This window comes from Lepisma saccharinum, chromosome 20 (assembly GCF_977018435.1).
Source record: "Lepisma saccharinum chromosome 20, izLepSacc3.1, whole genome shotgun sequence".
Taxonomy (NCBI): Eukaryota; Metazoa; Arthropoda; class Insecta; order Zygentoma; family Lepismatidae; genus Lepisma; species Lepisma saccharinum.
The window spans coordinates 66,720,149-66,736,230 of NC_139248.1; the positions used below are offsets into that span (position 1 = coordinate 66,720,149).

Sequence of the window (16,082 nt, forward strand, 5' to 3'; positions counted from 1 at the left end):
GAGTTCGCCTTTGATTTTGCTGGCACAAACTTTTGTGATCACTGTTGGTCTCTATTTGTGTGCTGAGTGTCCCTTTACAGCCTCAATTTTAAACTTAGAAATGGAGACTTTATCCTTTGAGACACTGTAGTTTTAGTAGTTGGTAAGAGTCTTAAGTTTTAGAAATCGAGTGGAATCGTTTTGAAAAGGCATTTTATTTTATTGTTAGTGTCCTGCCCTCAGTTTTCTTTCAGCTAAGGGGCTTGTACCATATTGTGTGTTGCACACAAATAGCCTATGTGCTGACATGCCCATCATTTAATAATTCGATCAGTCAAATCAAATCAACACAATTTACGTTTGGCTTTTGGAAAACTGTGAACATGATGAAATGTAATAGCATTTACAAAAAAATAGCAGTTAGAATTGATAACAAAACAAGTACAAAACAGATACATTGTTACATTTGATTGTATCGTATCTATACGGTAGGCTCTTGCTAATCTGGCCATTCTTTACTTAGAGATGCCTAGCAAGAGTTCATAAAGGCTTTAGTTTAATTCTTTATTGAATTGAAAGTCACAAGCATATATAAAAGAAAGACCACCATGCCAGTCAGCCACTTTTCCCCATGCTACAAAGTGTAAACTAGCAGCACTTTCCCGAATTCACCAGTGTGCACCAGACTGGTAAACCAAAAATAACATCGGATTCGGTGAAATCCAGAAAGCTTCATACTGAAACAAATTAAGACTAGATTTGGAAAGTTCACACACACATTTCCATTTAATGTGTCACTGATAGAGACTAAATCACAGAAGATATTTTATGAATATTATATATTTTCACTTCACACCACCTCATTATGCATGTGCACTACAAATTTAAGTGATATTGTTTATAAAAATATTGAATATTGCAAATGGAGGCTTTCCTGCATGTTGCAGCAGAACACAGACGCGTATTTTCATGCATCAACATACTTCATTTCACTTTGCATGCAAGTGAAGGAGCAGTACTATTAAAAATGTCAACAGTTCATGCCTGTGTTCAGTTTATTCGCACTCAGTGCAACAAAATCTGTTTGACATTCCGTACTATAGCTAAGAACGGATATCATGAATCAGGACAAGTTTGAAAGCAGACTACATCATTTCGATTCGCAAATTGATGACATTATGGTTTAACCTAGTGAAGCTGTGGTGGACACCGGTGAAATATGGAATGCCAAAGCGTTCATCAAATATTGCATGACACTTTCACTTAATGTAATTATCATGGTAATCATGCAAAATTCAAATAATTTATTTGACACCAGTATTTTGTGAAGAATTGGGTTTTATAGTTAAATGGCAGCTGTTTGAATATTCTATGAGTCTTGAATACTGTGCAGTAAAACTCTGGTAAATAGAGGCATATAATTGCAGTGGAATACTTACATATTAATGTAAATAGAAATTTTGTAAAAGCAGGTGGCAAGTGACCTTTTATAGTGTCAGTTGGTCTAATAATAACTAGAGCTGAGCTGATACGGGTAAGTATCGGTTAATATTTTTGCACCGATACTAGCCGATACCATTGTTTTTGAGTTGCTAGAAGTGCAGCCAAAACCAAAATTTCTTCCCTTTCAAAGGTTCGTTCACTTTTTCCAACTTACCTTTGGTTTTGAAAAAAATAGAAAATACAGGGTGGCTCAAAAAGTCACTTAACACCCCCGGTACAAGGCCACTGCAGCACGCAACATGGAAATGGTGATGATCAATCGTTATCAGGCCAAGGGGGAAGCACATTGACGCCACCTGCGCGGTCGGCGGCCATCTTGATGTCCGCCATATTGAATTCAACTTGAGAATTTTAAATGGGAAGGGGGTGATATGATATATGAAATCAGGCTAGAATTTCACGAGAAATGTAATGGTGAAGGTTTTTTTTACTTATCTTTAACTAGTAAAAAGTTATGACTGAATTCTTGTACCAATTTGCTCCTTTTCGAGGTGTTAGAAAAATGCCTTAAAATTTGTTTAGCGCATCGGTAATGCATCGAGATCAAAGTGATGTCTAGGGAGAGAAGTTCACATGCCATTGCACATGATTTTGATCCACGAAGAGCTGTGCATTATGAATGGTTGTCGCGAACAATTTACAGTGTGACGCTTCCATTGAATTAAAAGTCCTTCACAGTGACAAGGCTAATGTTTATGTTCATAAGGAAGTTCATAAACAGAATATGCGACCCTTTTCATCTGATAACTAACTTTGGACAGAAACTGCTTCACAACGTACCCATAGTGTTCTGGTGTTCCTCCCTATTGAAAAAGCTCTGTAAAAAGTACCTTCTTCCATAAGCAAGGATTTATTTAACAAATCCAAGGAGCCCTAAGCATTTAAGGTTCCGTTGAAGGAAAATTGACTAACCAATCGTGTTCCACTCAGCATGCGACACCATTAACTTACCAGCACTAACCATTCAGGTTTGATCTGTCGAAAATGAGTTATCAGATAAAAAGCATCGAATATTCTGTTTATGAACTTCCTTATGAACATAAACATTAGCCTTGTCACTGTGAAGGACTTCTCATTTAATGGAAGCGTCACACTGTAAATTGTTCGCGACAACCATTCATAATGCACAGCTCTTCATGGATGTATCCAATTAAAATCTTGTGCAATGGCATGCTAACTTCTCTCCCTAGACGTCACTTTGATCTTGATGCATTACCGATGCACTAAATAAATTTTATGACACTTTTATAACACCTCGAAAAGGAGCAAATTTTACAAGAATTCAGTCATAACATTTTACTGGTTAAAGATACATCAAAAAAACCTTTACCATTGCATTTCTCGCGAAATTCTAGCCTGATTTCATATATCATATCACCCCCTTCCCATTTAAAATTCTAAAGTTGAATTCAAGATGGCGGACATCAAGATGGCCGCCGACCGTGCGGGTGGCGTCAATGTGGTTCCCCCTTGGCCTGACAACGATTGATCATCACCATTTCCATGTTGCACGCTGCAGTGGCCTTGTACCGAGGGTGTTAAGTGACTTTTTGAGCCACCCTGTAGTTGTGCATTTGTTAAATGAACCTGTACTTAAGTTTCCATGAACAGCAAGTACGTGACACAAAGATCCGTACTCAGATAAGATTCGCAGTCAAGTATCTTGCAAATCAAGCGTAACGTGGAATTATCCCCATAGGAGTTCACTGCTTCTGTTCCGTTCTCTTCGAAGTCTACCAGGCTTTGTTCGTACAGATGCGGTCTCGTGCAACAATAACCCCAATGACGTCCCGAAAGCCAACAATGCACATGTGGGTAATCCTTCCACTTTCTTTGGTGTTTGCGGACATCTCTCTCTCTCGCTCTCTTTAGAGACTTCCCACAGTCAAAAAGGTCATTGTCCTTGAAAGTGGTGGACGTGTCTCAGACATAGCACAGCATTTTCCTGGAAATTCAAATATGTAGGCTAATCCCCCTATTCGTTTCCAACTTTAGACTTTTGTTTGTCCTCACGTGGATAAATGGGTTTCAGCAGGTGTGTTTCGGCACAGGAAAAGCAGCAGGGTAATAATTTTCTTTGAACAACAGTTGATGGCGCTTACTTTCTGGAAAGTGTAGTGATCGGTTTGGATTTCCTTCCACTCCAAGCGATAGAACTATGCATTTATTTCTTTTTAGACATCATTTCCCGATAGTATGTATATCGAAAGCAAAGTCACGTCGGAATATCACTGTACTGAAGTCAATTGCTTGATATAGAAGAAAGAGACTGGTAAGTTTTCATTCTCTCCTTACATTTCGTTTTCTAATTTCTGTTCTCTTTTTTAAAGGACAAAAAAGAAACCGAGATTGGTTTTACATTAGACGTCGTGTCTGGGGCTGGTAAATCGCCAATTATTCTTGTGTTCATGAATGATTTAATGTTAGTTTGGGAAGAGTGATCCCGTAGTTTTAGACTAGGTAAAGAGGCATGATCTCATTTTTCCAATATGGGGGTAAGGGGGCAGATGATGACGACACAATTATCTAGCTCTTAGCTACTCTTAATATTTCTCTCATATTTGAAACATCTGATCGATTTCACTGATCTAGAAAAAGACTGTAAAGTTGAGATGCATCGTTGCAACAGAGTATCGTTTGGTGGGTTAATTTATTCATCGCCCCTCATCAGAAATGTATACATATAAAATGTAATAATAATAATTACACACACGCATACATACATTCTGTCGCCTTTAAAGTAGGCTCCATTTTATGCAACACACATATGCCAGCATTTTTTCCAGTCTGTAAAACACTCTTTATAGGCACTTTCCGGTATGGCCTTCAGCTCCTTCCACGAATTTTGCTTTATGGCTTCAATCTAGTCAAAACGGGTACCCCGGAGTGGCAATTTTAGTTTTGGGAACAAAGAAGTCACATGGGGCTAGATCTGGTGAATGTGGTGGTTGATCGATGGTATTTATTGTGTTTTTGGCCTTAAAATCGTTCACAACTGTCGCTCTATGCGATGGCGCATTATCGTCGTGTAAAATCCACTAATTGTTGTTTCACAAATCTGGCCGTTTCTGACGGATTTTCTCATGCAAACGCTTCATTACGGCCAAATAGTATTCTTTATTGATCGTCTGTCCCTCTGGAACAAATTCATGATGCACCAAACCACGAATATCGAAGAAAACAATGAGCATCACCTTGACTTTTGAGCAACTTTGACGTGGTTTTTTCGGTCTCGGTTCATCTTTTGTCCTCCATTCTCATGACTGTTGACTTGTTTGCATGTCAAACTCGTAGACCCATGTCTCGTCACCAGTTATGATGCGTTCCATGAATGTGGGATCAGAATTGGTGCGATCCAGCATATCTAAAGAGACCTGCTCACGGTACTGTTTTTGAAGAAAATTCAGCTCTTTTGGAACAAGCCGTGCGGCAACGCGTCTCATGCACAAAATATCCACCAAACTCGAACGAACAGACTCGTGAGAGATGTTAAGGTCACTAGCTATCTCTCTTAAGCTGGAATGGTGATTATCGAGCAAATTTCCTTCACTTTTTCGATGTTTTCATCGATTGAAGAGGTTGAAGGTCATCCAGAATGAGGCATGTCTTCGATGATCTCTCGGCCCTTCTTGAACGCTTTGTACCACTCGTAAGCCCGTGTTTTTGATAAAATTGATTCACCATAAGTCTTTTCTAACATTTTTAGCTAGTCAGCACACGAAATTCCGTTCGCAACACAAAATTTAAGGCAAACTCTTTGTTCAATAATTTTGTTCATTGTAAAAATCGTGATGCACTACTGAAGTGGACTGATTTACAGCAACAAACTGGTTGACAGATCGCACTCATGTTTGGCATAGTAATTAAGTACAGTGCTACCAACTTACGGAAAAAGAGATTTTTAAAAAATCATTAGCGCGGGCCTTTTAAATTACAAATTCCTGGTACTTTTTTGACGGAATATATATATATGTATGTATATGTATAATTAGCCTTCGTTATTTTAAATTTGAATTATACAAGTATCGGCATCGGTATCGGTGAGAGTATCGGCATCGGTTCAAAGTGCTATCAGCTCAGCCCTAATAATAACAACCCTTCTTCACAAATTCAGCATAGTATCAAAATTCTTTCCAATTGTTCTGTCACTGTTAAACTGCAAATATTATTCATTTTTATGCGAGATATAGTTCCTTAATGCAGTGCTCAATGTTTTGATATTTCACAAGATCATCATGTGGAAGTCTTTGGTCAAAACATGCTGTAATCTCAAACAGGGAAAGCTAAAAAAGAAATAATGTTCTCACCACATGTACTAAAACAGATTTTTGGGCCTGTTGTATTGTATCAATCTCAAAACCTTACAAACAGATTTTTTTTTTTTTTTTTTTTTTTTTTTTGCTTGTAGGCGGACTTGTGTTACTTATCCCAGCTAAATTGCTGTGTGGAGGAATGGCTGGTGCTGTAGCCCAGAGCGTATCCTATCCCATGGATGTTACAAGGAGGAGAATGCAGCTCGCTATGATGAATCCAGACACAAGGAAATTTGGGTGAGTTTCACGCGTAATTCTATACTAAGTAACTTTCAGGTTATTAGCCCACAGCACCTGATCTTGGCCTCCAATCAGACTGATTCTCTGTGAGGGTTATCTCAGGCTCTGAAGGTCCCTCTTCGCCACAAGGCAGTGATTCTCTTCTGAAGAGATCAGGTTTCCTCTTCTGTTACCTGTGCAGAAGGACTCCTTCTGCCGGGGCAAGGGATTCTTACTAGGGATGGCCAAATCCAGATTATTCAGATATCTGAAATCTCCAGATTATCTGGATGTCTCATATTTGAATTATCCAGATATATGATATTCAGATTTTCTGAATTTATCCAGATATTCGGATTATCCAAAATATCCAGATATGTGCATTATTCGGACAGTTTTATCATTTATCCATTTTACGGGCTATCCATATATTCTTTTATTAGTCATTTTCGTATTTCACTGTACATATTTTCCACAAATCCTTCATCAAATCTGTTCTATCTGGATATCCAAATTATCTACATATTTGGATTATGTGGATATCCAAATTATCCAGATATTTAGATATTTGGATTATCCATTGCATCCAAAATGGACATCAGATAATTTGAAATCCAGATATCCGTTATCCGGATTTTGTGGCATTTTACAAAGTACTACACTCCGTGGCAAAAAGAATCGCCCCCTAGTGATAATATCTAATATTTTCTTTCAAGCAGTATGTTTTATTTTTTTGTAATTATTTTGACAATTGTACATACTATATGTAATTTTAACATTTTCTGATCTTTAACTTACCCTAACAATGAAGGTAATAATGAAGAAATCAACAAAGGAAGCTGTTAGTTGATTAAATTGTTAAGCTTTATGGCTTTTATTGCCTTCCACTATTGTTTAGTTACCTTTGTTTGGTCTGATGTATAGTTCAATTGTTACATTTGTTTAGGGATTGGTCGCATAACCTTGCTGAAAGGTTTTTTTGATCAGAAGTCTTCCTTCTTGCTCACACAAAGTACAGTAAATTGAAATTAGTAGAAAGCAGGGTGTTACAGATCTTAGTCCAAGGAAATAAAAAATATACATAACAAGGACCCGGGTTCGATCCCCATCCGGTTCAAATCCGGGAACTTTTCTAACGATGGAAGCGGCTCCGGCACCCACCCAGCGTCAAATAACATGGGTACCTGGGGGAAATCCTGGGAGGTAAAGGCGGTCAGGGGCGTGATGCTGATCACATCACCCCCGCTCACAACCGGATCAAGAAAGTGTGGGGCGTTACCCCCACACCCCCTATATGCCTTCATGGCATGGTGCTATGCACAGGGGAGAACTTTACCTTTTTTTTTTACCTTTTACATAACAAGGAATTATTGCAATTTGGGTCACAATAGTAATAATAATAATAATAATAATAATAATAATGTGCAAAATTGCAGGAAAATGTAAGAACTCCCTCCTTCATCTACATAGTATGTACTTTAAAATATCACGCACACTGACTGTTGTAAATATTACATTGTTGAAATAAATCCACAAATGAAGAAATAATGCTTCAAAGAAAATTTTTACACTTTATTACTAGGGGGCGATTATTTTTGCCGTGGAGTGCATTAGCCAGAGCCAGTGGGACAATGTTTTTTTTTTTTTAATGAGATGTCCCCCTTCCCCCCTTTTCTCATCCAGGCTTGTGATTGGCAGACACAAGAAAATTTTGGTGAGTTTCGACATGAATTTTGAGGAAATACTTGTTGATAGCAATTTCGTATTTAATCTTAATAGTAACATGACAATGACACTAAAATGAAAAAAAATGTCTACACTGGTTACCAACATTCTTCCAATAGAATATAAAGCTTTAAATCTTCATGAAGTAGAATTGTTCATTCACTTTCTTAAATAAGGCATGTAACCAGGTGGCTTTAGTGGGTTTTTACTTAAGAAAAGAAGAAGCTAAGTACGTAACATATTTTCTCGAGCACCCTGTGTCCTTTTTTTTTAGCTAAAAATATGATAGGAAATGAAGATGCACAGCTTAGGCTGGTATAGAGCTTATCCTGTTTAGGTATGAAACTTGATATCCAGAGAACTTCCATGACAATTGAATGGAAAGCAAGAGGCATGTAATGCTATGTATTGTTGGAAAGAAAATGTGAAAAACATTTTGATGCATACTGCAACTCACTTATGAACCGAGAAAGTTCTGAAAAAAGCCATTACTTTAGTAACTCAATTGTAAGTTTCACTCAGTGATTATCATTTTGTGACCCTTTCCTTCTGAGTTTGATACCTGATGGAGGCATATTGTAGTTTGGGCTCCACTTTAAACTGTAGGTCCAGTCCTGATTAGCCTTTGTGTGCATAAAGTGGACCTAAAACATGGTGTCTACTAGTCATGAAAGTCGAAGAAAAAGTAAAGAAACCAACAAATAGGTCAAGAACCAAGAAATTACACTTTTGGTCAAAAAGTTTTGCAATCACTTTGATCGATTTAGTTTATTTTACTTCGCTTTTCTGGATACTCATGTAGATGAGGATGAACAGTGATACGATCAGATTGGTGAAGAGACAATCACAAGCATTCAGGGACAACAACGCGAGCCCCACAGATTATACTGGCTGTGAGCCCAGACGCCAGAGTTTCGTTAGTCTTTCTAAACAACTTTCAGTTGGTTTCTGATCATTCCTAGAGAAACTCATACAAAGTAGCCAATAATTAATATTAATGATTTGATGGCATGCTCCAATTTATTATTTCTTAATACCATTTTGTTTTCCTTTTATCTAGATTACTTTCTACACAATGTTTCCGTTAGTTCAGTTAATTTGTTGCTGGCTGTAGACTTTTCCATTTCTCTGTATAGGTCATGTATTGGAGAAATTGGAACATTTCTTTACAACAACAGTTGTTGAAATTCAAATATCCAGTACGATATTAACAATATATTAACTGTAATTAGAAATGTATGCATGCACTGTTTGGTTATCATTATGTCATGCCTTGCACTGCACAATTTTATTAGTGAATGTGGAATTTCAATCAAGTGCTAGAGGTGTATTTTAATAACAGTGTTGTAGTCCTACTCATTAACAAGCACAAGATCAATTTTAGTCAACTTTGCAGCAATATGCACATGTATTGGCACATTCATTACTTTACACATATTTGTACCTAAAATTTGAAGTATGATAATATTTGTTTTTGTTTTTAGGAGTTGCTTTGTAAAAAGTTCTTTCTCTGAAACTTGAATAAATTAATCTATATGTGCCTTATCTTGTTTCCATGTTAATTGCCTTTACTTCTGACTGGTGATGGGATGACCTTTTTCACAGACGGTATGTAAATTTGCATGCTTCCTGTAGCAATAGGTGTCTTTTTCGTTACTTGTAATATTATTCTCTTGTACTTTTTCTTCTGACTTACACATTAGCAGTGCATAATTTAGAGATGTAAATACAGGGTGTCCGGCTTAGACCTTTAACATTACAAAAGAGCATAATTTTGCAGAGAAACACAATTTTATTACCAATATTTACATTCACACAACCTTGATATGAGCCCCCCCTCCCCCCCCCCCCCCCCCGGGCATGGCAGATGTCGAACCGATATTCCAATTCCCTCCAGGTATCACTAGCATTTGAGGGGTCACATTGTTAATTGCCTGATGAATTCTGTTACGCAGATCTTATAAGTTTTCGACAGGCATACTGTAGACTTGGTCCTTGATGAATCCCCAATATAAAGAATCTAAGGGGAAAGATCCAGCGACTGCAGAGGCCAAGCTAGTGGTTTAGATCCTCTTAATATCCATCTTCTAGGAAAATGCTCGTTGAGAAATTCTCTTACAATGATAGCAAAATGTGCCGGGGCTCCATCTTGTTGGAAAATGGTTTCTGGAGGCATTTGAGGTACAGCCTCACAGGCACAGACAGCTGAAGCATGTCTAAATAATTCGTTCCTCTCACTGATTCTTCAGCAAAGAAGAATGGTCCTATTATCTTCTCTTTCATTAACCCACACCACACATTAACTTTTGGCGAGTCTCTCATAATTTCATGAAACTCAGTAGATTCTCGAACAGTAGAGAACAATAGATTCTCGAAACATCGTTTTGCAAATAACATACTCATAAAACGTAAATACCATTTTTCGTGTTTTTTGAATATTTGTAAATATTTTTAAAATATGTGCTATGTTGTATCACTTAGATGAATGTCAATTAATTCAAGGTACCGGGCAAAATACACAAACATAACTTATTTTCATGATGGATACGGTAAACTCTGTTTAAAATTACTTACATAAAATTTTGTATTTCCGCATTGCACAATTTAATGGTTAAATCCTATTAATTTTGAAGTCTCTCCATTTTCATTCACTAAGGTAATTTCTTATTTTCATGTGATTTTATTCTCCAATTCCTATCACATGATCACACAAAGATGTATTCAACTATGTAAGTACAAAAATAAAATGTCATGTGCTGGTGTTATGTATACGAGTCTTCAACAGAAGGAAACATTTTAAGAGAAAGAGAGAGGAGAAGATATATGAAGTAAGCAATAGAGAATGAGAAAGGGAGGGAAATAAAGAACCCCGACATATAGAAAAAATTGATTGGTCGATTGATTTAATTTACTTCTCTTTTCTGCAACTTGTGGCTTCTTCTGAAGATGAGGATGAGTTATGATAAGATGAAACTGATCATTGGACAATCAAAACACAGGACACGACACAAGACCCACAAGGGATTATACTGGCTGTGAGTCCCAGTGCCAGAGCCTCGTTAGTCTGCAAAATGTAATAAGAAATCGTAGTATATCTATCCTTAATAGAAAAGTACAGATTGAATGGGATTTTGTCTATATTTCTATTAACAGAAAGTGTAGTATGTGGAGGGGAGGGAGGAGGGAGGGAGTGAAGGAAGGACAGAAAGAAGTGTATAATATAATACAGAGTGGCTCACATAAAAGTAGCCTGGTGGAGTAAAATTGGACACCGGCCGAAAGAAAGGTAGGAAAATGTGAACACTGGCTTACCTGCATGTTACATGAGATGCTGAAAGTGACCCCCGTTAACGTCGAAACACTTCTGCGCACGTTGCAGCATATTGGCTGACAGCCTGTAACTCTTCACGGGTGATGCTCCGGATGGTGTTGGTAATGTTTTGCTGCAGTTAGCCAGGGTATGGGGGTTATTTGCATACACCTTCTGCTTAAAGCATCCCCAGAGATAAAAATCACAGAAGGATAAATCCGGGGAACGAGGGGGCCACAACCTCTTGCTTACTGTGCGCTTTTCTGTAAACAGTTCATACATCAACGCCAAGGATTCGTTCGAAGTGAGGCTCCATGTTGGAAGTAGGAGTATAGTCTTTCTTCTGGTGTCAGGTCATCATAAAAGGTTTCCAAGAAGCCACGATAAACTGCACTATTCACTGTTGATTTAAGGAACACTGGACCCACTATACGTGTTCCTGAAACTGCACACCAAACACCAATTTTTTGGTCATGAATGGGTGTTTCGTGCAGGATATGTGGATTCTCAGCAGACCAGTACCGCGTATTCTGCGCATTCACGTAAATAAATAAATGGAACCATGCTTTGTCGGACATAAAGTACAGCAGAGGGTCCAAACGTCCGTCCGCAATCATTGTCGGTAACCAATTACACTACATAACTCATTTAGCTGTGTCTGGCTCCTTCAGTTCCTGGACACATGTTGCTCAGTATGGTTTCAGTTTCAGAGACTTCAGCACACGCTGGCACGTTGTTCGTGACACACCGACCTGCTGGGATAGTTTTCGGGTAGACTTTCTCGGGCTTGTGTGTTATCTGCTGCTGAATATCACGGATGACCTCCGGTGTTTGGACAACATTTGGTTTCCGCCTCCTCACATGCATGACAGACCCGGTTTGATGCCATTTTTGCACCTGCTTCTGAACACAGCGTTTCACAGGTGGTTTTGTTCCTGGGTACCTGGCAGTGAAGGCCTCTTGTGTGTTGTTAATTGACCCCGTCCGCACATATTCTTCCACTATCACAATCCGCTGCTGCACGGAAAACACCATCTTCTCGACGTGACTTGTTTACCAGAACTGCTAGGAACGGAATTCCAGCTAAACAACAAAACTAAACAACTGCACATCGGGCAGGCATGCCAGCGCCACATCGCAGCGCCAGACAGAAACAGACCCTACAAGGTGCTAACTGCAGACATCAGAGTTACAAACAATTATTTGCTCATCTCTGGTATTATCCAGCTGGGCTACTTTCATGTGGGCCACCTGGTATTATAATAATGTATAACTGTTAATGTATTGCATGTATCTGTAAACATATAGTTATTTATCTAAAGATATTGCTTATTTTCAATTAACATTTGAGAACAGTTTTCAGTATGAAAGCTTGTGTTTGAATAATGCTTTGGTGTGGTAGTTATGTAGAATAACAAAATCAAATATCTGTAGAATTGATTTTTTCATGTTTCCAACAAAATAACTTGAAGATGGATATTTCAAGCACATGCACACAAAAAATGTGGAGAAAAGACCAGGTTGCTACTAGCATCCATTGCTAATGGAGGTGGCTTTTATATACCTTGAGAGTCATAGAGCTGTAACATGCCTAGTATTTTCTTAGAAAAGTAGGGTATGATCACATATGGTGAAATGTGACACCTTTTCCTTAGAAGTCCTAAATTTACCTCTTATTTTGCATGTATATTTTCTTTTTGCTGTCAGAGTTTGCTTTTATAAAATCTTTGGCTCACCCTACATACATGTTGGGTTGCATGACTTTGCAATTACACTATACTGCACAAAAATCAAATTTAACATGTTAAAAGACGTATGAAGTACATGTTTGTCGCAATTAGGGCTGATCCGATACCTATATTGATGCTGGTACTTTCACCGTTTCCTACCGATACTAATGCTTGAAAATGGTAATAGTTAAAACTTGTTCAAAGTATTAATTAATGTTGGTGTGTTAGTATTCCACTCCAGTTACATGAATGAATAATTAATGAAAACTTTAATTTCCAGGATAATTAGATTCATAATTCTCTGAATGTTAGAGATGATGGTTCTACATTAGCATGCAATGTTAATTCGACATTATCCATTTTACCTATATTTATTCAGTGGAGCAACGTAAGAGTACTACACAAAGAACTAAGGAAAATAGGGAAGCAGCCTTCGTAGTAATGGCCCAAAACCCTCTTAGTCATCCTAATGTAGAATTAAGCAAATATGGTCCCTTTGCTCAAAAATTGGAAAGAGTAGCATAAATGGAGCAAATGTTACAGAATTCTGGGGGGAGGGGCCATGGATTAGTTAATTAGAGCATCGGATTTGTAGTAAAATCACAGGTTCGATCCCCACCACTGGCTAAAAGGAACTTGTTCATCTCATCGTCTAGAAACCAAAAGAAGTAAGGGAGCACGAACGAGGGGAAAACTATGCAATGCAGCACACTTAGTTAAGGTGAAGTTCCAAGGCTGAGTTGACAGATAAGTACAATAGTAGAGTGCAGCAGTGGCCTGCAGCCTGGTGGTGCTGCAATCAACTGATCTGTTGATAAGGCAAAGGAGGAAGTTTGATCGCTGCGAATGCACTGTTTGCAGACTATGAATGGAATTGTGGAATGAGGCATCAAGGTTATCTTGGCTAGAGAGCATTGCGAGATGAATAACTTATGCCCTCTATTGATAGCCTCGAGAAAGAAATGCACGATTGAGAAGGAAAATTGCCGGAGGGAATTTTACGAAATAATGTACCGGCGATGATGATCAAAAAGGTTACTTAAAATTTGGGACAAATTATTTACATCAATGATCAACATAACAAAGACGAGAGAAGAGGCACTCTCTCAAAATATAGTGTTGGAATAAGTATAGTGAAATGCACTAGACAGTGGATAATGTCCTATTAGCATTGCATGGTAATATAATTAGACTCGGCAAAAGTGCCTGTTGGCATTTTCACAGACGCCACTAAAGACCAAAACTGGAAAGGTATCGGTAAATAAATTCCAACTGATGCTTCCCAATAACGATACCAATACATCAACATCGGTATCGCTCAGCCCTAGTTACAATATAAAGTAATGTAAATATATATGAAGCATAAACCTCAATTGCTTGTTTTCTAAATTTAGGATGGGTATGACTCAAACATTGACCTTGATATACAAGGAAAATGGCGTGACAAAAGGCTTGTACCGAGGTATGAGTATTAATTACCTACGAGCCATACCAATGGTTGCAGTCTCCTTCTCAACTTACGAGCTTATGAAGCAGCTTCTAGACTTGGACACAGGAATGAAATTGGGATGATGCATTCACGTGTTAGTAATGCCTATCAACACAGTACTGAATCTCATCACATTGTGAAGCTTTACTACATTGGAAAATGCATTTACTTTTATTAAGGTAAAAATATGGTGCAGTGCACATTTATCACAGGAGTTTTAAAGGGAAAAAAAACATGCATAGTATCATTTTCTTGCAACCACGTTTGTTTTTTATTTCATTGCACCAAGTGGCCAGAATTAAAGTTCCCTACTCTGGAGCCCGTTCGAAGCATCAGATTGTGGTGAAACTAGGTATAGAGGCTGTGAAGACCATGGGGAAGCATATACTGATTTTTTTTAAAAAAATAGTTCGAATTCTTTACACCAGGTGGAAATGTGGCGCTGGAATCTATTGCCCAGTGAACAACATCCTGCTGCTGAATCACTGAAATTCTGTCGTACACATTCAAAGGGCCATTCACCTTGATGGCTCTCATATTGAACACTGCTGTACTGACGTGAGCTAAAAATAAAGTTTTGTATGCCGACTTTAGTTTGTTAATTCAGCGCCACATTTCCACCTAGTGGTGAAAATTTGAACTATTTCTTTTTTTCATCAGCATTCATTTCCGCAACAGTATACATAAGCCTGTATACCAAGTTTTTCCGCAATGTAATGCTTTGAATGGGCTCCAGAGGATTCTGTGGGGAAACTTTTAATTCTGACCACCTGGTTTGTATAATTTGGACTAGTACCTCAGTTATTGTACACTCTTGTAAATTGTATGTTGTGACTGTAACATTTCAAGCAGTATTCTCTTTGTGTACTGGAATGGGTGGATGGTGTTCTTATCATTGCAGTGCAATGAAATGTGATATCAAATTTGTTGTCTTCCTCTTGTGCGACAACTATTTTTGAGTGGAATAGTATTGAAAATGTCAGAATTTTTATAATATTGCTCAGAACCGGGTTGTTTATATACTCAGGCATAATACATGATATATAGAACAAATTTTAAGGAAGAAAAGACAACTTTGTAATACTTTCAACGTTTTTCTTATCATTTACTATTGAAGTATTATGTTGTCAAATTCAGAAAATGAGACTTGAAAATATTTTCCTTTTTAAGTGATGATTGATAGTATAATTTAAATTATATTTTTATTGCTTAGAATTTCATAGAGAGGATAGGGAAGTAGCCACATTATCATAATTTTATTTATTTTTAATGTTATTCCATATCATTAAAAAATCATATTATTTCTTGGAAATAGGTTAATTGACATTTGTAACTATTATTTACTTTGGTTAGTAAACTTTTAATTATATTATTTTACAAAACAAATTAACAATACCTTTGAATGTTGATTTTTCATTTGTACTGTAATAGTTTTATTATATCATGTTTCAATAATCTTGATAATCATACAAGACATATTTCAAATTTATTTTCTTCACTTCAATGCAGTGTGAATATCAGAAGGAAATTATGTGAATATTTGGATCTTAATCTTTACATATGTGAATCTTCCTATGAAAACTTATTCTGCTATTTGGCTTTTAGCGCATTATACTTCTGTTATAGTTCAGAAGAAAGAAAATGTTTTTGTAAAAGAAAGGAACTTACCATGACTTAATAACTTGTTCTACTTTCTACGTATTATGATAGAAAATGTTGATGTGTGAAAAGTCTTATTAATGCTGTTAAAATGCAGTAATTTCATGTTTTTTCTGCCAAAAATATTCATGAAACAATGACTAAATAAACCTGGC

The 16,082-nt window shown here is 37.3% G+C and overlaps 1 protein-coding gene across 1 annotated transcript in view; it reads left to right on the forward strand.

Annotated features, from left to right (window-relative positions):
* The window catches only part of LOC146003676 (mitochondrial coenzyme A transporter SLC25A16-like), a 38,392-nt gene extending 23,761 nt beyond the window's left edge, over window positions 1-14,631 (forward strand). Inside the window, exons 6-7 of the mRNA XM_083142037.1 lie at window positions 5,891-6,032; window positions 14,174-14,631. Of these exons, the coding sequence (XP_082998163.1) occupies window positions 5,891-6,032; window positions 14,174-14,351 (320 nt within the window). The 3' untranslated portion in view covers window positions 14,352-14,631. The remainder of the gene's footprint in view (window positions 1-5,890; window positions 6,033-14,173) is intronic.
* The last annotated feature ends 1,451 nt before the right edge of the window (window positions 14,632-16,082 follow it).